Source organism: Lacerta agilis, chromosome 11 (genome assembly GCF_009819535.1).
Source record: "Lacerta agilis isolate rLacAgi1 chromosome 11, rLacAgi1.pri, whole genome shotgun sequence".
Lineage (NCBI taxonomy): Eukaryota > Metazoa > Chordata > Lepidosauria > Squamata > Lacertidae > Lacerta > Lacerta agilis.
The window spans coordinates 13,459,925-13,485,656 of NC_046322.1; the positions used below are offsets into that span (position 1 = coordinate 13,459,925).

General features: G+C 43.5%; 1 protein-coding gene across 4 annotated transcripts in view; it reads left to right on the forward strand.

Moving 5' to 3' along the window:
- Nucleotides 1-25,732, forward strand: part of WDR7 (WD repeat domain 7) — a 212,238-nt gene that overhangs the window by 23,775 nt on the left and 162,731 nt on the right. For 2 of the 4 annotated variants that reach the window (XM_033164543.1, XM_033164545.1), the window contains exons 7-15: nt 550-669; nt 2,009-2,154; nt 4,789-4,903; nt 5,379-5,520; nt 7,968-8,219; nt 8,766-8,986; nt 11,202-11,397; nt 12,106-12,320; nt 24,452-25,218. In XM_033164543.1, coding sequence (XP_033020434.1) covers nt 550-669; nt 2,009-2,154; nt 4,789-4,903; nt 5,379-5,520; nt 7,968-8,219; nt 8,766-8,986; nt 11,202-11,397; nt 12,106-12,320; nt 24,452-25,218 — 2,174 coding nt within the window. The remainder of the gene's footprint in view (nt 1-549; nt 670-2,008; nt 2,155-4,788; nt 4,904-5,378; nt 5,521-7,967; nt 8,220-8,765; nt 8,987-11,201; nt 11,398-12,105; nt 12,321-24,451; nt 25,219-25,732) is intronic. The other 2 variants (XM_033164544.1, XM_033164546.1) reach the window with 1 other exon arrangement.

Sequence of the window (25,732 nt, forward strand, 5' to 3'; positions counted from 1 at the left end):
AGCTGCTTTGAGAAGGGGGAATGTCTATTTCTAAGGCTCAAATGTAATTTACTACTTCAGCGAGTGTATGCTAGATGTAGACATCATGCTTCTTGAAAATTGCTTACTGAAGTTGAAGGCAACTATGTCCCCCAGCTAATTCCTGAAAGGAAGTTATGGTTGGATCCAGACTTTGTTTCTGCAGGTGAACAGTGTGGGAAGTGGTTCTGGGGCCTGAAGGTGGAGAAAGAATTTTCTAAAGTCCCCATGCCCCCCCCCCAGTGCCAGTGGGATCACTTCACTGGATGAAATTCTTTTCTGTGGACAGAATGGAACTTTTTATCCATGGAAGGCAAGGTCTGGATCCAGCCCAATATGAGTTTGAAATCTGTTCCTCTCAAGCTAAGATTTAAAGCTACAGAAAAGTTCTTGTGGCAGGAAAAACCAATAAGAAAAAGGAACAATCTGATTAGTTGTATTAATTATAGGAGTGCAAAGGAGGAGTCGAGGAATGTAATGTATTGGAGATCATTGCATGAGTGACTGAAATGCTTTCCTCTCTCTTTATAGGACACAGAGCCAATATTTGAAGAGGAGTCTAAACCAATTTACTGTCAAAACTGCCAAAGTATTTCTTTCTGTGCATTTACCCAAAGATCGCTTTTGGTAGTTTGTTCTAAATACTGGAGGGTAAGGATAACCAGTTAAGTAAAAGCTGGATTTTCTTGATTCTGCAAGCTACAACTACTGTCAGTGAGACACGTATGCACGGAAGCTTAGGATAGTCAGATTATAAATCAATTGGATTTTGATTTCATCAAATGAATAATCTCTTCAGTGTATGTGAGCTCACCCTGTTGCTGGCGTGTTGCTTTTGTTTTATAATACTACAGGCTTTATTCAAATGCTAAGGTACATTTTGATGCAGGAGTGGTAAACCTATGGCTTGGATCCGGTCCACCAGGCTGCTTCAAGTACCAGCAAAATTGGGTATCTGTTTACTTTGGAAATGTGCCTTTTCTCCCTCTGGTCCAGCACCATTTTTAGGAGGTTTTGGTTTTCAGAAAGCAGGAACGTGTGCTCCATTCTGTTTCCTGAGCAAGACAACTTCTAGCAGTGGTGATGTAACAGAGGGACAAAAAGTGCCTTTCCAGAGTAAGCATAAGACTGTTCGAAGTGCTGAGCTGGGGAGAGAGATATTCCTTTCTTTGCCGTGTGCTGCAATTGGGAGGAAAACTCTCTGTGACTATTTGTCATTTCAAGATGGAGGGGCTGTAAGTTGGGACACAGAGAAAAAGTTTTTTTTTTCTCTCTCTCTCTCTCTCTCTTTCTCTCTCTCTTTCTCTTTCTCTTTCTCTCTCTCTCTCTCTCTTCTCTCTCGGGTAGGGGTGGAAAGTGAATATGTGATGTGCTGGCATGCATCCCTCAGATTGACTAACCGTGAATGTGACTCTAAGGCTGAAAGAAAGTTAGCCATCCTTACTTTAATAGAAGATACCCAGGATGACCTTTGCTTTCCCATATATTTTTTCTTACAAAAAGGAAAAAGGGAAATAATTCCTTTTAGTATGGATTATACAATATTTGCAGTCCTTTGTCTCCTATGTAGGGAGTTCCTCTTGTACCTTCTCTGATGGCTTTCAGACACACAGCTAAAACATTCATTTTCCACCGGGCTTTTGACCCGCTGAGCCGAAAAGTTTTACAAATCCCTTTATTTATGTCTCTCCATTGACTGTGACCTTTTTTCCTCTAGTGTTTTTAAGATAATTTGTATCTTAAAGATGTTTGCTATCTTGGGCAATTTGTCTTTAAATGGAAAGATGGGATATAGATCTTTTAATAAATAAAATATTTATTTTCGTTACTAGTAAGATCAGCTGGAGTCAATTACATTTCATGCTATATTTTTAATTTGTTCCCTTTGTATCTAAAAAGTACAGGGAGTTGCTGAGTTCTCAGCTATCCAACTACAGGGCAGAATTTATGATACAGTGATGGGTTTTTGTTATGTGATTATTTTCTTTAGGTGTTTGATGCTGGTGATTATTCCCTGTTATGCTCAGTCCCCAGTGAGAATGGACAGACATGGACAGGTGGTGATTTTGTATCAGCGGACAAAGTAATCATATGGACAGAAGATGGTCAAAGTCTTATATATAAACTGCCAGCCAGGTACACAGGGACAAAAGGGTTTCACTTTTAAACGTTTCATTGAAAGAGACTTGCCTTCATGCTATTGGTTTAGAACAAAAATAGGTGTTGTTAACAAACTGAATACCAAAACATGGTTGGACCCTGGCTTCTTTGAACTAAATTGTGGCTGGGAAAAACAACTGTTCCCTCACTTTGGAAATTGCGGGGAACTGTGGTTCTAAATGGAAGGTTTCGAACTCTTTGCATGTGGGACGGGAGGTGAAGCATAATTGGGCACGCTATCCTCTGTACTGCTAAATGAAGGTTGAATGTAAATGGAATTTACAATTAATTTTTTTTTTTTAAACAGAATTTATTAGCATTTTCGTAATATAACACAAACCCAACCCCACACCTACAAATACAAAAACAAATACAAATACACATAATGTCAGGATTCTTCTTCTTATTTGTATATCTTACAAAAACAAATTTCTACTTCTGAATCTTGACGTTTGACTTCCCCCGCCTTTTCACCTTCGGTTTTAAATCAATATACTATTTCCTTAACAACTTTTCTCTATAAAAAATTTAACTTTACTCAAAAATAACACAATTATCTTGATCTTTTTATTATAACCTAAATCTTAACCATATATTCTTATAACTAAACTTATTTCTTCTATCCTTTATCATGCTGCTTTTGACTTAAGATTCAATATCTCCTTACTTATTTAAAATAAACTTATAATTAACAGACTTCACACTCCGTTTTCGGATACCATGACAGACCATTTGGATTATACATTTAATACTTCAACCCACTCCCCCTCTGTCCATTGTCTTTTTCTGTCTTTCACCAGAACCGGATCTCCAATTATCTTCTTCTGAGTGTCCACAGATCCAGGCATTCACAACAAACCTAGCATCGAGCTTCAGGGTGTTCATCACTTCCTTTCTGGGCTCCTCCGTACCTTTGTACCATACTTCCTCTTCTTGTAGAAATCTTAATTCCATGTCCCTTGCCCCCGAGCTGCCACCTCGGAGTCTGGATATTATAAATTTTCCCGTTCCAGGGCTGCCACCCCCAGAAATCGGTTCCTTTTCCCGGAGTTGCCCAGCCATTTCGAACCATCCTTCAAGCACCCCTCCCAGCTCTTTGCCAAGGTTTGATTCCATTGTGTAAAACTTTTGAAAAGCCTCCTCTGTGGAAAGTGAGTCCTTTTTATTTATAATTCCACTCAAGACTTGCAGTTTCCGATTAAGCAGTTCCAGCTTCAAGACAGTGAGCATTTCCTCATCCTTTAAACCAGAGTTCAATACCAGTGCTAACACATAGTCCAGCATTTTAGAAGGGAGGGTGAGTGTCAGATTTCAGTTCCTGTCTCTTCCTTCCTTTGTTTCAATTTTTTCCCACGACAGTCCAAGTCGTCGCCATTTCTCCGAAGCCGGAGTATAAAGACCAAAACTTCAAATGGAGATATTTTTTCCCCAGTTAACCCCCGAAGGGAAATCTCAGCAGTCTCAGTTTTCAAATTCCAGATACTTTCTATCGATTGTTGTAGCAGCAGTCACTTAAACGGTTAATTTCTTTCCTCTCCCGAAGGGAGGGAGGCGGGCTGCCTTTCTTCTTTCCCCCAGATCATTCCAAGAATACAAAGAGTCAATCAAATACTCACAGCCACTGGGTTCTTATCAGCTCGTTAAAGACAGGTAGAACTTAGACGCTCATCACAGGCTTTGTCGCCGCATTTACATCCCGGTTGGGGCATGTCCCCTATAGCCCGGCTCCGTCGTCCCTTCACCCCCACTCCCCCTTTACAGGGGGAGCGGGGGAAGGGTTCGGAGCCACAACGGGCACAGCCAGGGAGCCCAGGGTGCGGGACGCTCTTCCCGCACCCCAACCGGAGCCCCGCTTTGCGGTAGCAGGGCTCCTAACCCCCGGGATGGACTGGGTGCTTCGCAGCCGAAGCAGCCCACGACCACCCGCAATGGCGTCGCCGCCGGAAGTCTGGAATTTACAATTAAAAGGCTGAAAGACGCATGAAGTTCATACTGTCCATATGTTTGCATTCGTGAAGGCTCTTCCTTGCTCAGTAAAACATACGGATAGCTCTCAGTTATACCCCCCCCCCCGCCAAAATAAGGCTTTCTGATTCAGTTTGAGTCTTCTGTTAACAGAAGTAGGGAAGGAGGTATTTTTGCTGATTTCCCACTATGCCTTCCCACATCTATTCTAGAGGGTTGGGGGAACCGCATGAGAACAGTTTAGTTATTGGCAAGGAGGGCTGCAAGAGAGAGGGGGGAATTTGTAAAAATAAATACATCTCCCTACCACCACTTTTTAGCTCTTTGAAGCCTCTGCTGGAGGAATACAATTGGATGCAGACACTATGCGATTATCCTCTGTGGATTCTTTTGGCACAAAATGACAGGGACAAGCATTTTGTGCGAGAAGTGGCCAGTTAAATAAGTATCAGAACCTGGAGGAGGTTCTACCGACCATTCCACCTCTGAGCCATTGATGTCAAACTAGCTCCTGAAGCAAATGAAGGAGCCTCAGGTCATACCTAGCTACGTAGCCCGCGACCAATACATGTACACTGAAGCTGTGACATTAAGCTTGTTATGTTTTGCCGTCTTTATATGTGTATGTGTGGCTCTCCTCCGCAGCTGCTTGCCAGCTAGTGATTCATTTCGCAGTGATGTTGGAAAAGTCGTTGAAAATCTAAATCCCCCTCAACTCCATTGTGTTGTGGACAGAGCAGTGGAGAAATCAGATAAACAGGTAAGACTTTATTTGGGTTGCTGCAGTGTTCACAGCAAGGGGGCTCGTTAACTAAACGCTGTGTGGACAGTCTTGCAGTAAACATATTGAAGCTGACTTTCCCAGCATCAAGTCTCTTATGGCCTCTGCTGACTGGAAGCATCTGTCTAAGGCAGGGTTTCCCCAAACTGTTTGTGGACTATAGTTCCCATCATCCCTGAGCACTGGCCTTGCTAGCTAGGGATGATGGGAGTTGTAGTCCAGAAAACCAGCTGGAGCCGCAAGTTTTGGAAACTCCAATCTAAGCGCTCGGGTGTGGCTTGCCCCAACCCATTCTACCTTAAATTGTTTAACTGCAGATATTGAGGATCAAACCTGAGATCTCCATGTGTTCACCAAGAGCTGTATAAAACTGAGATTCTGATGCTCAAGGTTGCCCTCTATTTCTTCCATTTTCTCTGAGATCACTCTGATGCCTCTTTCTCTTTTTTTGCAGTTATTAATCTGCCCTCCTGTGACTCGGTTCTTCTACGGCCGCAGAGAGTGTTTTCACAAACTGCTTATTCAGGGAGACTCCTCAGGGAGGCTCAGCATTTGGAGTATCCCAAATTCACTTGACCATCCAACTGCGACAGAAGGTAGCTACTTTGCAATTAACTTTTGCATGCATCTTCAGCGCAGACATTTCCCTTTATAAGAATGGTGCTCATTTCTGTAAAATCTTGCAAGTCTCTAAAAATCCTGGAAAAGCTTCGGCATGCATTGTCGCCATCCCTGTCGGAGTCTATCGCTAGATTCCCCTGCACACAATTTAATTGCTCATCCTCTCTGTTTCAGTTACAAAGCAGTTCATAAAAAACCAAGCTCTAAAAGAATGGCTGTGTTTAGGCAGCTGTAATGTCTTGTCACACTTCAGACCTGAAAAAAGGAAGATTCTGGCATGAACATAATCTCTTTTGAGATGTTATTTGAAAATCACTCCTATTGAAAATAAGTATTCTTCATCAGATGTGCAAAGTAAAAAATCTGTCAAGTGTAATACATGCAGGCATGGTGAGAATAAAGGATAGAAACACATCCTGAAATGAAGGGTAGCATACATGAGAAAGGCACTTAGATGAAGAAATAATTAAACTTTATTCAAATACGCCTTTCTGAGGTGTAACAATGAATTCTGAATTGTCAAGATTGAAAAAGCAGCCTCTCCTTCATGGTAATCTAATGTTAGTATGAACTTGGGTCTGCAATATTTAGCCTGTTTTATAGGTTAGATTAAATTATATATGGATAGCTTTATTTAAAAAGGTCACTCCAATTAATCAGGCCATAGAGAAGTTGTTGTTTTAAAAAACCCAACTTATTCTTAGTAGGGGAGCTCTTTGCAAAAACATATTGGAAGAGGCATTCTAATGGTGTGTGAAAGGGAAGGCATATATAGCAGGATAGTGTCCGCGATGACTTTTGCAGTCATTATCTAAAATAATGTGCCTTTTTCTTCACAGTTGTTTTTTTGTGTACAAATGTATGCAGAATTAATAAATTAAATTCCAAATGATGAATTGATTAAGATTTCTTTAATCAGAGCACAATTGTAATCGTAGATCGCAGTGTTCTGCCTCCCACTTTCCCTAACCAGCATCTCTCTCTAAAAGTGTGGTGGGGGTGATGTGTGTGTGTGTGTGTGTTTCAGGTTTCCCCGCAACCCTCTGGTGTAGATTGGGCAGGGGGGTTGTGTTGGGAGGGGAAAGGAAGACCTCTTGCACAGGCAGAAGTCCTTGTGCTAATGGGATGACTTCATTGGGTACACTAGAGATAGGAAGGCCTGGGGAAAAATTGGGAAAAACCCCAGTTTCCCCCTGTTTTTCCCCAAAGCCGTTTTTCCCCGGGGGGGGGGGGAACAGTTTGATATAGTTTGAATATTCCGGTGTAATAAAGAAAATGGGTCGTACAAACACATGTGGTGGACATGTCCTGTTATATGTAATTATTGGAACGATATTTATGAAGAACTTAAAAAATTGATAAAATGTACATTTAAAAAGAGGCTGGAAATGTTCCTGTTAAGTATTTTACCAGAGGAGATAAAAAAAACAGAAAGAGTATTGTGTATGTATGGTTTAACAGTAGCGAGAATGCTAGTGGCAAGAAATTGGAAAAATAAAGTTGCACCAACCATAGTAGATTGGCAAAACCTAATGTTAGAATACTTGCAACTAGCCAAAACAATGGGTAAAATAAGAAGACAAATGATCCAAGAAATATGGAAAGAATGGAGGATATTTAAAGAATATTTAAGGAATAATGGTATAAATGGAATCCTAGTGGCAGATGTAGACTGAACCCTCAAATAAGTAATTAGAAATTTAAAGATGAAAAAATGAAATATAAATAGAAATTATAACTGTACGCTATATACAAATACAATTCTACAAAATACAATGAGGATAATTGGAGGTACGAGAAGGTGCGTGTGTAAATGTGGATGGTAGTTATGTATGTAAATATTTAAATTGAAGAAGTTGATATACCGGTATGTGATGTATAGGTCTAATTTGTGTGTTTTTGTGTGTTTTTTAAATAATAAAGAGAGAATTTGAAAAAAAATGATATAGTTTGAATATTCCACACTCTTCTTTTCCAATTTTGGCTATGGGAAAAAATCTGGGTTCCCCCATCCATTTTTTTCTGGGGTTTTTTCCAGGCCTTCCCATCTCTAGGCACAACCAAATGGGTCCACTCTGAGTATTACAATATTGTTTGTTGTGATTTTACTATATCTTCAAAATAATCCCAGAAACACGGCTAGCCCAGAAATATTTTTACTACTACACTTGCCTGTACATACCAATATTGATAACCTGCAGCATCAAAGAAAGGAAGAAGCCCCAGTTCCTGAATAATTTCCCAGATTTGTCGCCAATATGTGATCCTTACTTACAGGTACAGTACTGTGGACAGGGGCAGGGGCCGTTTCCAAACATGGTTTTGTAAGGCTTAGTTTAACTGAAAAGCTTTGAGAACACTTGTACTTCCACAGCGCTTTATTCCGAGCATTTCGTTTTATTCCTTTGTTTGTTCCCGAAAGCAGGATTGAAAGTGACAACTTCCACTTCCCTGCAAGAAGCATTCACCAAACTTGCTCCTCGTCCTGCTGGAATTATAGATCAGCTGAGCTTCATGCCCAATAGCGATGAGCCGCTTAAAGTGACGGCAAGTGTCTATATCCCTGCGCATGGACGCCTGGTTTGCGGCCGTGAAGATGGAAGCATCATTATTGTACCAGCAACTCAAACTGCTATAGTTCAGCTCCTGCAAGATGAGCACGTGCGCAGAAGGGGTGTGTGAGCAATCGTTAAAAGTTTGCCTTGAAATGTGGTGCTCAAGCATTTTATTTGTTCTGCTGATAGTTGAAGAGGGCACTGTGATGTAGTGGTTCTTCTGGTTTAGGGGTGTTCTTCCTGCATCTGTTAAAATAGTTAAACAAACACTGGCACTTAATTTTAAAATCAAATGATATATGTGAGTGCTTTTGGTCCCACTTCTGAATTACGTTACTGTGCTCTAGAAAGTGGAAGATCTAAACGTTGCATTTACAAATGCAGAGTGCAGTTTGCAACTCTGCTGGTAAAACCACCCAAAGGCTCCCTAAATGGACCATAAGAAGGTCTATTATGGTTGCGTGTTTCGCTGAATGGATGTGATGACAGTTTGTTTTGGATTATCGGTAGTAATTATCATGGGCCTGCTGCTATGCATTTCAAAATACTAATACTAATACTGAAATCCTTAAAATACTGAAATCCTTTCTAATACTGAAATCCTTAAAATGACATTCATACCCATTGCATGTTGTGGTTTTTGTGTCTCCTCCCTAACTTTTTAGGTTGGCCGCCCCACAGAACTCTGCGTGGCCATCGGAACAAAGTCACCTGCTTGCTGTATCCCCACCAAGTCTCCTCTCGTTACGACCAAAGGTACCTGGTGTCAGGCGGCGTGGATTTTTCCATCATTATCTGGGACATCTTTTCTGGAGAAATGAAACACATCTTCTGTGTGCACGGTGGGGAAATCACGCAACTTTTGGTCCCTCCGGAAAACTGCAGTGTAAGTTGGTGAATGCCTGTGTGACGGACAGCAGAGCCAGACCAGTGTCTGGTTGTGCAGTCCCGTCCCGCCCCCCCCCCCCCGAAATTACACCAGAGCGCTGGAGCCCATTGCTGATTGGCTACAAAGTCAGCGAGTCACAGAAGGGGGAGGAGCAGCACTTAGGGAGGGAGGATAAAAAGGGGCAGAGAGTTAGATTCAGGTTAAGAGAGAGGGCTTGATTTGAGATGAGAGATAGGGCGTAGGATAGGATTTGACTGAGGGAGAACTGGTTCTGGGTTAAGTTAAACATCTACACTGAGGAGACTTATCCATAGCGAGAGGACAGAGCCTCGCAGCTTAGAAAGGAAGACCGGGTCGAGGGTCTGGGAAGGTATACAGACTGGAGTGTTCTGGGAGGGCTGAGTCTAAGCCAGGAGAGGTAGAACCTGTGAGAATTCAGGCTACCTGGGTCTCATACTAGCCAGGAGGGGAGAGTTCTTCTAGGTACAGAAGACTCCCAAGTCACTAACAAGGGGTGAGGTCACCCCCTGGGTCTGTTATACCATTTGGAAAACTTCAGGAGTTGGATGGCATAGAGCGTGGGTAACTTGAGGAAAAGTGCCCCTCTCTCATGAACCAAGGTATTAATTGGTGAAGGAAGCTGTATGGTGTTAAAAGTATTCAACTGTCATAACTAAGTAACAGAAACTGAAGTGTAGCCACTGATTTTGAGTAAAAAGAGAGGTTAAGAGAAGCTGTGGCTGTAAACACTGCGTTTAGGCCTGAGACATCTTATACTTAGTTAAAGAAAATAAGTTAACTTCTACCTGAAAGAACGCATTTCCTGACTCACTTTGTTTCACAAACTTCTTTCTGTTTAATGAAACTTTTCTTGTTTGTTTGGTCATTTTCTGCCTGAGACTCTAATCACTTAAGTTTTCCCTCACACAAGATCCCCCACAACATAAACTGTGGTAAATTGTAGAAATTTGTGTAATTGGTGTGCAATGGGGTGTGTGCACTATAAATTAATTGGGGGCAGTTAGCGGGGTGAGTCCACCGCACTATTCATTGGTGGTAAGCTGTGGACCCACTACAGCCTGCTTGGATCATGGCCTCGCGTATTATGGTTAATATAGAATTGGTATTTTTAAATTAAAGAACTGTTATTGCTTTTACTTACAGTGCCTTTTTCTCTGGTTCATGTAGTGGCTTTTTGTGTTGGTAAATGCTTGTGGGCATTCTAGGTGAACGCTTCTTAAAATTCGTTTAGAAAGTTATATAAATAGTTCAAGGTAACTGAGAGCATCCATTGTATTGCGTGATCCTTTGAACTGCTGTGCGTAGGTAGAAAACCATAGAATTTGACATAGGTGTTCATCCTTCAACACTGCTGAGCTTCCAGGGTTTTTCCCATTCAGCCTCTGCAGGTACATAGAATCATAGAACTGTAGAGTTGGAAGGGGTTCCAAGGGTCATCTATCCCAACCCCGTGCAATGCAGGAATCTCAACTAGATTATACATGACAGGTGGCCATCCACTACCCACTACCATTTGTGGGAGTATGTTCCACTGTCAAACAGCTCTTGCTGTCAGAAAGTTCTTCCTGACATTTAGTTGGAATCTCTTTTATTTAGTTGGAATCTCTTTTATTGCAACTTAAATCCATTGGTTCAGGTCCTACCCTCAGGAGCAGGAGAAAACAAGCGTGCTCCATTTTTCCATATGACAGCCTTTTAGATGTTTGAAGATGAGATATTTCTAAAACAAAGCAAGAGAATAGGAGCTTCTTGGGAATATGATGGAAACTCAGGGGCGGTAGCTCAGTTGGTAGGAGCATCTGCTCTCCATGCAGAAGTCCCCAGGTTCAATCTCCAGCATCTCCAGGTAGACCTGGAAAAGACTCCTGGAAAGCTCTCTAGAAAGGACCGTGCTTGAATTGTAATGGCGGACATTGCTGTTTTCTCTTCAGCTCTTTCCACTTTAGCTTAAGCCAGTGCGCAGTGCAATGGCTTTTAAGCAGATGCGATTTGGGTTTAAACTGTACAGCATTTGGGATTCACGTGCCCCGCTCTCCTGCTCAAACATTCATGGGGTTCCCATGATATCGAGCCTCTTGCATCTGATGGCTTACCGACTAAATAAATGACAAGTACATTGTTTTTAAGACCCAGTGGATTTGCAACCAAAAGATATATGACAATTGAAAAAATACTATTTCCTCCTTTTCAGTCGAGAGTCCAGCACTGTGTTTGCTCCGTTGCCAGTGACCACTCAGTAGGACTTCTGAGTTTACGGGAGAAAAAGTGTATCATGTTAGCTTCCCGGCACCTCTTTCCTATTCATGTCATAAAGTGGAGACCATCAGATGACTACCTAGTTGTGGGCTGTTCAGATGGCTCTGTGTATGTCTGGCAGATGGATACTGGTAAGAGAAACTGTAAGAAGGGATTTTCAGGCGTACCCTTTAGAAATGTAGAAGGTAGCTCAGCAGCTCCATCCAATTTTAAATTTTGCAAAGGTTATTACTTGTGCATTATCCTGCCAATTAAATCTACTTTGAGAAACATATATGCAAAGCTGCAGTGAATTAGGGGTTATTTGGCTATGAAATGCATGACAAAAGGGGAAATGGCTGACTTGTCCCATTTTGTTGCCTTTCTGCTTTTATTATAGAAGATAAATTGTTAGTAACTTTGGGTGGGATTCAACTAATGAGTTCTGTCACCCAAAGCCCCTGCACAAGGGCTTCTTATGCAATGGGACTTTCTCCTCTGCTCCCCAGTTTACCCCTGTGCCCTCATAAATTGGCTCTGAAGGAATTGTAATACTAACTCAAGAGTTTTGAGCAAGCACAAAATTGCCTAGAGCTCATTCTTCACAGTGTAGCTTACAAAGTATGCTGCCTTGCAAGAAAATCATGACAAGTACATTGCTGAATAGCTTAGGCCATACTGAGCCAAAACTTCACAAGAGAAGGGAAGTTAACTACTCTTAGCTTTCCTTCTCTTGTGAAGTTTTGGCTCAGTATGGCCTAGCTGCTCCTATTCCATTAACTTCAATATAACCTTTGTAATGTTTTGGATGCATTTTAACTACAGCCAGTTCGCCCCTCGCCCCTTTATATCTTCTTAAGGTGCTCTTGATCGCTGCGTTATGGGAATAACAGCCGTGGAGATCCTGAATGCCTGTGATGAGGCTGTGCCTGCCGCAGTCGATTCCCTCAGCCATCCTGCTGTCAACTTAAAGCAGGCCATGACCCGGCGAAGCCTTGCAGCTCTGAAAAACATGGCCCATCAGAAACTCCAGACTCTTGCCACAAATCTCCTGGCCTCTGATTCAGCTGACAAAGTAAGCTTTCATTGCATCTTGTTAATACACATGCTCGCGAAATGCCTGCTGTCAGGACAGGTTGTGTGTTGAGGGAGGCCCTGTGTATTGCAAGTAATCCATAAGATGGTGGTCACGAAGGACTCGGCAGCATCCCAGCCACATCATACTCCTTAGGCTTCGGGTGAAGTGACTGGAGAGGAGACAGAATCGGCCTGGGACCATCTGGGCTTGCTGACCTCCTTGTCCTTGGCTTGTGCTTCCTTTGCAGTAGCAGAATGTGTGGTGGCTGGCTGCCATGGCCAGGCTCATTAGCCAACTGCAGCTCTGAGGAGGAGATTTGAAAAGTGCCCTGAGGGGGTTGTGGGGCTCTGAACGCCTGCCCAGAGCTCTTCCACTAACAGCAACACTGGTTGCCATTCATTTATATGGGAGGAAGTGAAGGGGCGCATAGCCCTCTGTGCATGGTAGCAGTCATAAATCCCTATCTGGATGTGTGTGGAGGAATGTTTTGTAGGAACAAAGGAGGCTGCCATATACTCAGTCAGGCCTTTGATCCAGTGTTGCCTACACCGTCTTTGGCTATGCTTGTGGTTAGTGGGGAGAGAGCTTAACCACCAGTCTGGGTACAGATAGCATACTTGCCCAAACTTTGGCTTAGCCTGGTGTGGCATGTGAATTCTTCTCCCGGAGCCTGCATGTTCTCACTTTTGTTGGGCTCCATCTTTTGTATCTTGCTTTCCAAGGCTCAAGGCAGCTTCCAGCAGGAAATAAACCATTAAAGCAATAAAAAGAAGCAGCAAAACAATTTTTTTTTTAAAACGCAGTACGAAAAGTGTACCCAGCATTAATTGTTAACTTGACAGTTACAGCAAGCACTGAAATTACTAGTAAGCAGGTGATAACTGAACATTCTTGTCTGATGGATTAAAGATTTGGAGTTTCCTGGAAATTGTGAAATGAAAAACTTCTAAGGTTTTGAGAAGTTAGAGAGTTCAGTACTCGGCTCGTGTTTTAGGGTTGCTGTATTTCGAAGAGCAAAAAAAGAGGACACATTTGCCGACTTCTACCTTTAACTATGGATCGCTATGACGACTCTACCCATGAAAAGGAATATGTGTCCTGGAAAAAGAGGACATATGGCAATACTTAATGTTTCTACACTGAAATGGTTGTTGCTGTAAGAATGGGCCTCTAGTACTAGGTGCTTTCAAACCCAGTCCGCCTTCCCACTACCACCCCGTGGTTAAAAGTGTTTTACCTGATATATGGTGTTTCCTGTTTTCCCCCTCCCTTTCTGTAATTGTGAAAACTTTCAAGTATGGAAAGAGATATTCCAGCCGCACCTACTCCTTTTGAGAAGTACTTTGTTATAGCGATTGAAGCCAGGATCCAAGAGTGAGTCCTACATATGGCTTGCAACTGTTATTGTTCCTTAGTTCACAAGGAAAACCATTGCAGAAGGAGGTTTGCATTAGGGATCACAGCGTCATGAAAAATGTATTCCAAGTGAGCCACTAGGGATCAGCCTTGCCACTTTCCTTGCATTGAGGGGTTTGTCTCACCACTGTGGTGTAGAAAATTCTCATCTCTTGGGGGGGGGGCAATTGGGCAAGAGGAACTTCCATTAATGGCTTTGGCTTTTGGCAACAGTAAAGGAGCAGTCGTAGATGGAGGATCCTAATATGGGCAATTTTAAAGTGAGAAAACTGTTCATAAATATCACTATATATATATATATATATATATATGCGCGGGAAATTGACTTCATGGCACAATGTCATGCAACTCCAAAAGGCAAAACCCCAGGCAAAATCTTTACAGCATTCTAAATAAGGTTCCCTAACATGAGAGAGTAAAAATACAGAACATGAGATTTAAAACGGGAAAGTGATTTGATATGCTGCCTTAGGCAAGCTTTTTATTAGTATATTAAGATAAAAAAGTTACTTGCTTTAAAGTACTATAGGAAGTTTTATATACTTTAGAATGCACCAAGCAAATCCCCTGTCTCATTCCCCGCACCCCTCTACTCTTGTTTATTATCCCACATTCCACTGTCTGCTGGCTGTTTATTGTAGTTCCGCCTTGAATTTCTACTATCAGGTAGTGACATAGACCTTGCCCAGGGGTCTGCAACCTTTAAGACAAAAAGAGCCACTTGGACCCGTTTCCGAAGGGGGGGAAAAACTGGGAGCCGCAAAACCATTGCGACATTTAAAACAAATATAACACTGCATAGATATGTATATGTATATATGTATTTCAACTAACAATCCAGTCTTGGCTCCATGCACTGCCTGTTAATGCTTTGAATAAACCCTCACTGCAGCATAAACTTAACATTCTATTTACAGGGGACATTATCTTCAGACCAACTAACTGAGTTTCATGATACTTTACTGCCCATACTTAAAAAAAAAGAAATCCCTCAGGATCTTTTCCAGTACACCTAGTTTGAAAGCTCTTTCTGAATGCTGTGTCAACCAAGAGGATTGGCAATACTGAAACCCAGGCAGCACTGAGACTGGTATGCATAACCATGTGCAAATAAGGCAACACCTTTTTGAAAGCCCTAGCAAACAACACAAACAACACTAGCAAACAACAGAGTCCCTCCCAAATGCAGTATACCCCAATGCAGATGCTGCTTGAGTCACACAGAGGCTCCCCCAAGCAACCAACAAATGAAATAACAATAACAATATTAATGTTACCAATAATAGTAATACAAGTAAGAGGTCTCAACGAACCTTTCGCTTCTGGAGACTCCCCTGTGTTAGGCAACTAATAAATAGCATTAAGAACGGTGATAATATAAGGAAGAGGACCAGCAAAATTTTTGCTTGATGGCAAATTGCCCAGAGACTCCCACCCCAACCCCCATGATAGGCAACTACTAAGTTACATAACTAAGCAGGGCCCGGTATGGTTTCAAACTGGATGGGAGAGCACATGTTGAGATACTTGTATTGCCAGGGGTTGGGCTAGAGGACCCTCGGATGTCCCTTCCAACTCCACAGTTCTATGATTCTAACAATATAAGCAAAAGGGTGAGTGCGTTTTTCACTCAAGGCCAGTGCATGCCCCCTTAAAAACAACAACAACAACACACCATCAAATCCCACTATGGCGCTTAATAGAGCAATTTCGTTGTTTCACGCAAGGGGACAATGACAATGAAGATTTATTCTATTCAATAGTAACAACACACGCCTTTAGTCCTTTGCAGGTTGCATAATCGGTTATGCTGCAGTCCTGTCTAGGCTCGTTTTACCAGGACCTAAATCCCGATGGACCTCAGCGGGGATTTGCTAAGTGCGCTGGTTAAAGTCTTTGAAAGGCTGCAAACTTACCCTGAAGTAAGTCCCATGGAGCGCAATGGGACTTACTTCTGAGTAGACAAACACGGGGCTGCGCTGTGAAGGTGGCACTTCAAGATGCAACACCCTCGGAAGTGAAAAATGCTAGGCGCGTCTACTCAGGAGTAAGAGCCGCTGAGTTAAATGGAACTGACTCCCAAATTCAGAGGAGCGCAGGCTTGCTTTTTGTTTCATCGCTACATCTTAAGGTTTATTTGGGGCCTCCTCCACGTGCATTCTCCCCAATGATTATGAAATAAACGAGGTTGGGGGGGACACGCCTGTTGCCCTTAATCCCGAAGAGCTCACCAAGGACAACGACCCCTTAGCTTCCCAACACACACAAGTACACCTCTCCTCCAGACCATTTGCTGGCTTTACTCTGATTTTCCACTTCATCCCCCCCCAACACACACACACATCCTTAGATGGGCTTGTTTCCTCCCCAGCAACCTAGCCAGCATTTGCAAAATCAGGGGTTGCGAGCAGTGCAACTGGGGGGAGTGAGGTTGATATCCATCGGTCCTTTTCTGATTTTTTTCTACAATAGTTACACATCTCCAAGAGGTTAATGTTGGGGGTGGGGAGGGCGCGTCCAGGATGCCTCCAGGCAGGCCCCGCTTCCTCTACAATTTTTTAAAAGAGGGCTTGTTCCTCCTTGCCCTCGCCCGCCGCCCCTGGCCCAGCCCGCAGCTGCCTACCTGTCGTCGTCGCCTTGAGCCAGCAGCACCTCCACGCCAGCAGCAGCAGCTCCACGCCAGCAGCAGCCACACCTCTAGGCCAGGCGCCAAGGAGGGAAACTGCTGCTGTCTGCTGCTGCACCTGCGCTGGAATAAACGAGGCACGGCGCATGAGCAGAGCAGCAGCGCCTGCCTCAGCCTTGGGGGCAGGCCGCTGGCCAGCTGGAGGGCAGGCCGCCGCCGGCCAGCTGGAGAATAAGAGGAGGGCACGGGCGCAGCCAGCGGGGCCATGAGCGCGGTGCCGCTCCCCAACTTTCCCCGCCCTGGAAAAGAAGTGGACGGCACGGGCGCAGCTGGCGGAGCCGCGGCAAAGGTGTGAAAGAGCCACATGCGGCTCCGGAGCCGCAGGTTGCAGACCCCCGACCTTGCCTGTTAAACATGTTAATTTCAAAAAAATTCAAACAATAGATATTTTCCCCTCCCCAAAGCCAGTACCTTTTTCGTTAAGTTGAAAATTCAAGCTGTAATGCATTCTATGCAGGACTTCCCTTGAAAACTGTTCAGAAACGTCAACTGGCACAGAACCTGATCTGGTTTATTCAGACGCAACCACAGTACATCAGTTCTGCCTATGACCACATTATGGTGTTGATGCTTACCTTTTAAGCCTAAATGGCTTGAGGTCTAGATACCTGAAGGAGTGTCTTCTCCCATATTGATCGTCCTCAGCGTTAAGATTATCAGAGGCAACCCTTCTCTGTGATTCACCTATTGACACTACGCACATACCAAACAGAGGGCTTTCTCTGTGGTGGCACACCAACTTTGGAATGCTCAGGAGAGGCGTGCTCTGCGACAACACTGCATTCCTTTCAGCGCTGGGTTAAAACCTTTTGATCTGCAGAAGCACTTAAAATTACTGTGTTTTTAGTTGCTTCTATGTTTTTCATATTGCCTTGTGGGTTTAAAAATTATTACATGTATAAAAAAGGTAAAGGTAAAGGACCCCTGACAGTTAAGTTCAGTTGCAGACGACTCTGGGGTTGCGGTGCTCATCTCGCGTTACAGGCTGAGGGAGCTGGCGTTTGTCCACAGGCAGTTTGTCCGGGTCATGTGGCCAGCATGACTAAGCCGCTTCTGGTGCAACGGAACACCGAAACCAGAGCAGCACATGGAAACGCCGTTTACCTTCCCACCGGAGCAGTACCTATTTATCTACTTGCACTGGCGTGCTTTTGAACTGTTAGGTTGGCAGGAGCTAGGACTGAGCAACGGGAGCTCACCCCGTTGCGGGGATTCGAACTGCCAACCTTCTGATCGGCAAGCCCAAGAGCCTCAGTGGTTTAGACCACAGCACCACCCGCGTCCTATCAATTTTTTTAAAAAAGGATAAGCCATGCTTTAATTGTTATTGGGCCATTACATGTATACTGTTATACATGTATAACAATGAAAGCATGGCTTATCCTTTTTTTAAAAAATGAAAAAACGAAATCAGTGCTAGCACTTTCGTACTTGCTCTGCTAGACTAATGCAAGGTCACAGAATCCAGTGAGGGCTGGTAGAATTGGACGGAGGTCCTGTGCATGTCCCCTAATTGGTTGGACCTGAGTGCAGCATTCCTAATCTTGGTTTCTCTGTTTTGGATTTTTATTTATTTACTAGTGCTTTAAACCCGTTAAATTAACGGGCGCTAGAACATATGGGCAGCCGCCGCAAGAGCAACAACATCCTGGCTGGCGGGGAGGGAGAGCCTGCGGCTCGAGACTGGACTGAGGCGAGCAGCTCCGGGTGGCGCCTTCGCCGCCGCGTTGTTTGTGTGAGGGGTTGAGGAGGCCGAGCAGCAGCAGCAGCGGGTGTCTGCTTGCCTCCCTCTCCGGAGTCGCCGCGGCTTTCGGAGACGCGGGTTGTGGGGAGGAGAGAGAGTGGGAGCGATGCGGCTGCTGCTGCGACAGCCTGCCTTCACTTAGACCCGGTGGGAAGGGAGCAGCCGCTGAGGTGTGCGCGAGAGCGGGACTGCAAGCCAGGCTCATGCGGGGCAGGTGAGGGGCCGAGTGGGAGGAGGAGGACAATGACGACAACAGCCGGGAGCCTTTTATTGGCCGCCGCGCACGTCAGGCACATTCTGGCGCCTCGGGATCTCCGCGGGTGTTCGTGCCGCGTGCCTAGGAGGGCCCAGAGCACCGAAAGGGGCTGGCGGTTGCCGTTGACACGGGACTTAAGTGATGGGGCAGTGAAGAAGTCGCCTTCCATCCCCCTTCTTCTCTCCCTCCCCTCCTCTATTCCCCTCTCGGCCGGGTTGTGTAAGGTGAGGGTCGAGCCGAGGCAAGGAAAAAGAGAGGAGGAAGGTGGTTGTTTTTTCCTTGCTCTTGGGGTCACTGAGCGGCAGGCGGCGCGAAGTCTCTGCGTTCCAAGTCCCAACGGCTATCCGTGGGGCACATGCGCAGTAGCGCAAACCCAGGGACACAGGGACTGGACGCAGAGACACTTGGATTTTATATATATAGATTAATAAAAAGTTGTAGTCCTTGAGTGTTATGTAGGTAGGCCTGATAGTTTATGCCAATATCTGGGGAAATCTCATAGACACAAGGGATCAGGGTTCCCAGGGAAAGATTTTGGTGCTTTGTTTTCATAATGAACAAGTGCATGGACATGCATACATCCACTTATTTTGTATTTGTTTTGATGAAGAAATTTCCTTTTCCTTTTCTCATGATGTACAATAGCCCCAGCAGTCTTCTATACCCAAATAAGAACGTATACCAATATTTACCAGTAGCTACATGATGACATTTCCACAGAGATTTAAAAAGATAACAATTAATAGATACCATCTGTAGTGATACTAATTCCTACTCATATTAACTTTTATCATACAAATGGCTAAGGCCCATGATAACCTGATGCGGTGATTGCATTTTGGCACAAACAATTTAGCACTGTGGTGCCCTTATATGAAAGTATTCTGAGAAGTTCTGTAGTATTCTTTTGAACAAAGGGATGCCTTGCTTTCTAATCAGTTTTGACAGTAGGACAGCAGAGGGCATCAGAGATCTACTTTTTGTTAAGTCATATTTCCCCCCATGGATTTTATGGTTGGTATACATAAAACAGGGCAGTTCTGTGTTTTTACAATCCCCCAGTTTTATATAGATTTTATCCCTGTTTAAAATCAGTGAGTCCACACATGTGATACTGACCAGTACTAGGATTGCTACCAGGTTTGGCTAATCCATCATATTTCCAATTCTAGCATTCCAGTTTCCTTATGTCAAAATAATTTTAATAGGGTAGCAAATTCAAACGGCAGAGAATGTGTATGTGCACTTTGCCTTTAAACATATTAGACTACATATAACATTTTCCTGGTGTTTTTAAAGTGCTCTGACAGTGCACTCTTAAAGGTAAAGGTAAAGGGGCCCCTGACCACCAGGTCCAGTCATGTCCGACTCTGGGGTTGCGGTGCTCATCTCGCTCTATAGGCCAAGGGAGCCAGCGTTTGTCCGCAGACAGCTTCCGGGTCATGTGGCCAGCATGACTAAGCCGCTTCCGGCGAACCAGAGCAGCGCACGGAAACGCCGTTTACCTTTCCGCTGGAGCGGTCCCTATTTATCTACTTGCACTTTGACGTGCTTTTGAACTGCTAGGTGGGCAGGAGCTGGGACCGAGCAACGGGAGCTCACCCCATCGCGGGGATTCAAACCGCCGACCTTCTGATCAGCAAGCCCTAGGCTCTGTGGTGCACTCTTAGACCTGCATTTAATACTGGTTTGCTACAGGTACAAATAATACTGTTGTATGTATGAACATTTTAAAGAGAAAATTAGCTTCCTGAGCCATTCATGCCTTCCATCTTGCTTTGATTTCCTTCCGTACTTAACGATAATTAAACTAGCGAATTAGAACTTTAAGAAACAAGTTCTCATCAATGATTGCGTCGTGCCTAGATAAGCTGACCTGTGTATGAGCCATGTGAACACACACACAGAGCCTACTATACCCTCCCATTTTGTATGAATCAGAACTAGCTAACTGCTTTGGAACTGCCCTGAAGTCTGTGGATGAAGGGCGGTATACAAATATAAAAATAAAAATAAAAACAATAAAAAAATAATAAAGAATGAGAATCCAACTCCAGACTCTAGCTTCGTATACTGTCTCATTCAAAAACCGTTAATCGTTGTTTGTCAAATGTTATGCAGGCATCCCTCAAATTGCATGGGGGTTGTGTCCCGGGTCATTGTGCGCTTGTGTGAAATCGCGTGCAGTTGAAACACCCCATTCTGCCCCCGCTCTGCCTTGTGCCGCCCCTGCCCCCACCCTTTTAGTGACATATTTTATGATGTTTCCAGGTCACATATTGCTCTTACCTAAAACAGGAGTTGCCTGTATTTCAAAAATTTCATACAAATAGTTTTAAAACAATCAAAATCACAAGTTTCCCAATTTTGGATGAAATGGGATGGTATAGTTGCCATTGATGGCCCAATGGCAGTTCTCCTTTGCAAAGCTGAGGGAGCTATTAAGGTTGGACACTGTGAGAACTGGTAGATGGGCATTTGATCTGATCCAACAGGGCATTCTTGCGATATATTCATAAAACCACAGAATTGTAGAGTTGGAAGGGACCCCGAAAGTCATCTAGTCCAACCCTCTGCAGTGCAGCAACCTCAGCTAAAGCATCCATGACAGACGGCCATCCAAGCTCTGCTTAAAAACCTCCAAGGAAGAAGAGTCCACAACCTCCCGAGGGATTACGTTCCACTATCAAGCAGCTTTTATTAAACCCTCACTGTCATTTTATCCAATTAAATCTTATCTAATTAAATTTGTCTTAAGAAACAGATACTGGTGGCTGGATTTGGTGCGTAAACTTGTCTTTGCTGCGTGTAAAATAAATAAAAATGAAAACAGATGTGATTAGATGATCAACGGCTTGTTACAAGCTCTTAGATTTGTGTAGTTTGCAGAGAAGAGCGGTATAGCTGACAAACACCCTCCACCCCTTAGCCTTTGTGGCGAGTTCCCAGAAGTCCCTTCACTGCAAGGAGGTGAAAGGGGAAATTGACAAGAGGGTTGAAGCCTCTTGTCAGTTTCACCTCTACAGCCTTGAGCTTCCAAGATTGTCAGCTTCACTGCTGCTCTTTGAAATCTTTCTGGCAGGTTCTGTGGAAATCTTGCTTGAGTTCAGAGAATTACCTGCAAAGGCTGCAAACAGAAGTGGTGAAACTGATGAGCTTTCTCCATCACCGCTATCGCCAGAGAGGCTCCTTCATTATAGGGGTTTCAATTTTTTCTTCTTCTGTAGGAGTTTTGCCTTTTGTCAATTTCACCATTACTGTGAAGAGTCTTCGGCAGGCTCCCTGCAGAGGTGTGTGTGTGTGTAAGGGGGACCTGTCACTTTCACAGCTGCACTTTTCAGCCTTTTGCGTGAGGAATAGATAACATGCAGTGACTGCTGAACTTGCCAGGGCAGGTGAATGCATGCATGAACAGTTAAGCATATGGGGAGGGGGAAACACCCACTGTTTGGGATGGAGGAGGAAAGCACAGATGCAGATAAATTGTTAGAAAACAGGAACTGGCCGTGCAATGTGCAGCTGAGGTCAGGAGCAGAGCATTGGGTTTCTTGTTAAATAAACGTCTTAGAGGTTTTGCTAAAATTACGCAGTGCAGTGGTACCTTGGTTCTCAAATGCCTTGGTACTCAAACAACTTGGAACCCAAACACTGCAAACCTGGAAGTAAGTGTTCCAGTTTGCTAACTTTTCCCGGAAGCCGAATATCCTCCGTTTTGAGTGTTACGCTTCCATTGTGAGTGTTACACTTCCGATTTGAGTGTTACGTTGAGGTCTCTCTGTTTTTGCTATTTATTTTGCGTTTTTGTGGCTCTTTTTCTTTTGTTTTTGTGACTGTGTGGAACCCAGTTCAGCTACTGGTTGATTAATTGATTGTGTGACTGCAGTACATTGTTTATTGCTTTCATTTAATGGATCGGTGGTCTCATTAGATAGTAAAATTCATGTTAAATTGCTGTTTTAGGGGTTGTTAAAAAATCTGGAGTGGATTAATCCATTTTGCTTTACTTTCTATGGGAAACCGTGCCTTGGTTTTGGAATGCTTTGGTTTTGGAACGGACTTCCAGAACGGATTAAGTTTGAGAACCAAGGTACCACTGTATAAATTTTGTTAAGTACAAACAAACAAACAAACAAATGCGTAGAATGGAAGTGAAGAAGCTCTAGAATGCAGACTGGAGAATCACAGCTTTGTGAAAATTCTAGGTTTGGGAACAGATACTTCCAACAGCTGCTGAAGTTGAAGCTTTAAATACTGTCAAACTCTACACCTTCCTACCCTGCTTGGATTTTAAACAAGGCCCCTTGGCTACGATGTATCAGCTGCCTATGAGGCAAGGCTTGAGAAGGGCAGGAACAGAGAAGATTTTCAAGGCTCCATCATAACCTTGACAGAGACTATCACAGGATGCAGTGAAATTCATCAAACAAAATATAGCTAAGGAAAATCTGATGATGCATTGTGTTCTTCTCCCCGTTCCAACCAATCACTGGAGACCAACTTGGTTTCCCAAACAGTGTGAGCCCATTCTCTGCCTGAAAATGTGTTTTGCATGGTGGTGGAAACAGAGATTGAAATTGACCTCCACTACTTAGCCCCCGCAAATGGGATTGGTATTGAAATCAGTCTAATTTGGCACAAGTTGAATGCGGCTTGCACTCTAGCATTGTCTGCTTTCATCATGCTCACTTCCTTGGCAGGCCAAGGAAGGATGCACATGCTGTTGACTAGCAAGGTGAGGCTTTGAAGAGGTACAGGTGGATGGCCAAAGACAGCATATTGTTCCAGGGGCTGAACTGAGCATCAAAGGCGCAGATCTCAAAAACTTGTGAACAGAATCAACAAAGAGTTACATATCCCATTTAGTGCCATCCTTAAATCTCTGGGGGTATTTAAGAGGCATGTGTTTGTGCGTGCTAATTCATTATTTACTGTCTCAAAGTGGCACTGGTAATTTTAACAATGAATTTGGCAACTGCCCTGTGATCTTGCATTTCAAAATGGGGAAGAAGGAGAAACCTTGTTAAGGTTATAATCTGATTTCACACTTTACCTGTGAGCTCAATGGGGCCTCTACTTCTGAGTGGACATATATAGGAATGTGCTGTAAGTCTTCCCATTGTAGATTGGCTCTGTTGTGGGAGACAATGCTTTTCAATGTTTTATTTCTATGAAGGGAGTCCTGCGAACACCTGTTTATCAACACATGTCAAAAAAAGGTGGGGGACTGTCTGCGCCTTTGTCTTTTTCATACACATATCTGTTTCTCTTGGATGAATTAATTTATCCCTTCTCTTAGGATCCTTGATAGACTTGGACACAGTTTGTACAAGCGCTACTATCATGTAAAACCATGTGGATAACCCAACAGATGTGTGCTGGTTCCTAATGTGTTTTTTTTTAAGCATGGGAAAATACAATTAACTGCTCAGCATATTTTTCAAAAATACGTTATACATATTGTATCAGAGTGTTTCACATTTAATTATACTTTTTTAATATACAGGTGAGACTCGAAAAATTAGAATATCGTGGAGAGGTTCATTTCTGTCAGTAATTCAACTTAAAAGGTGAAACTAATATATGAGATAGACTCATGACATGCAAAGCGAGATATGTCAAGCCTTTATTTGTTATAATTGTGATGTTTGTGGCGTACAGCTGATGAGAACCCCAAATTAACAATTTCAACTTTGCGGTTTTCATCAGCTGTACGCCATAATCTTCACAATTATAACAAATAAAGGCTTGACATATCTCGCTTTGCATGTCATGAGTCTATCTCATATATTAAACTCCAGTAGCTAATGAAAACAATTGCTTACATAAATGGACTTTTCCACGATATTCTATTTTTTCGAGTTTCTCCTGTAGTAATCTTAAATCATTCACATTTCAAGTTTGTTGTTTGCTTGCTTTCAAATGCCACAACTGTTCTCCTATCCAAGATGCTCAGGTTATGTTTTGCGCAAACTCTTTGCAGAGTACTGCACAAGCCAAAGAAATAACAATTGCATGTTTTATTGCAGGGAAATTTGCCTAAGTACTCTCACAACTCTCTGATGGTTCAGGCCCTGAAGACTAACTTAACAGACCCAGATGTCCATGTGCTCTTCTTTGATGTAGAAGCTCTGATTATTCAACTGCTAACTGAAGAAGCCTCCAGGCCTAATACAGCCCTTATTTCCCCAGAGAATTTGCAGAAAGCATCTGGTAGTTCTGAGAAAGGGAGCTCCTTCCTGGCTGGCAAACGAGCAGCGGTCCTGTTCCAGCAGGTCAAAGAAACAATCAAAGAGAACATAAAAGAACATCTCCTTGATGAGGACGAGGACGACGAGGAAGCCAGGCAGAGGAGAGAAGACAGCGATCCCGAGTACCGGTCCAGCAAATCTAAGCCCTTAACCCTCTTAGAATACAACCTAACCATGGACACGGCCAAGTTGTTTATGTCATGCCTTCATGCTTGGGGCTTGAACGGTGTTCTAGATGAGCTTTGCAGCGACCGCTTGGGGATGCTGAGACCTCACTGCTCCGTCTCTTTTGGCTTGCTCTCGAGAGGAGGCCACATGTCACTGATGCTTCCCGGATACAATCAGCCCATAGGCAAGATGCCCTCTCTTGATGTGGAGGTAGGAAAGTCTGTATCTCCCACGGAGGGACATATCAGAGGAACATACGGCATATCACGCGCAGTAACTACTCAGCACCTCCTCTCCATTATCTCCTTGGCTAACACCTTGATGAGCATGACGAACGCAACATTCATTGGTGATCATATGAAGAAGGGACCAGTCAGGTACCTGTAGAAATAAATAAATAAACCTATTTTATTTAATTTACCATTTGCTGCCTCGCTCCAAACCACCTTTCTTTAGTACACAGTTGTGCATTCTATATTGCTAGATCATTGTTTTGTTGAATTTCATCCTAGATCAGGGTTTCCCAGACTTGGGTCTCCAGCTGTTTTTGGTCTGCAGTTCCCAACATCCCTGACCACTGGTCCTGCTAGCTAGGGATGATGGGAGTTGTAGTCCAAAAGCTGGAAACTCAAGTCTGGGAAACCTTGACGTAGATAATCCCAGAGCCAGATTGATTTCCCTATTCTTATACCCTGTCTTGTTATTCCAACTCGGCTGAAAGTAGTGAAGTTCTAGGTATTTGTACCTGGGCACCATTTTGGTGAGGTTACCGTCAAATGATTAAAATGTTTCATTACATTTCAAATAGGTGAAAGTTATGTTGTTAAGGAGGTAGTTCATAAAATGAAGTTTGATTTTTTGTTGCCGCTGTCTAGACTCAGTACAGGTTAC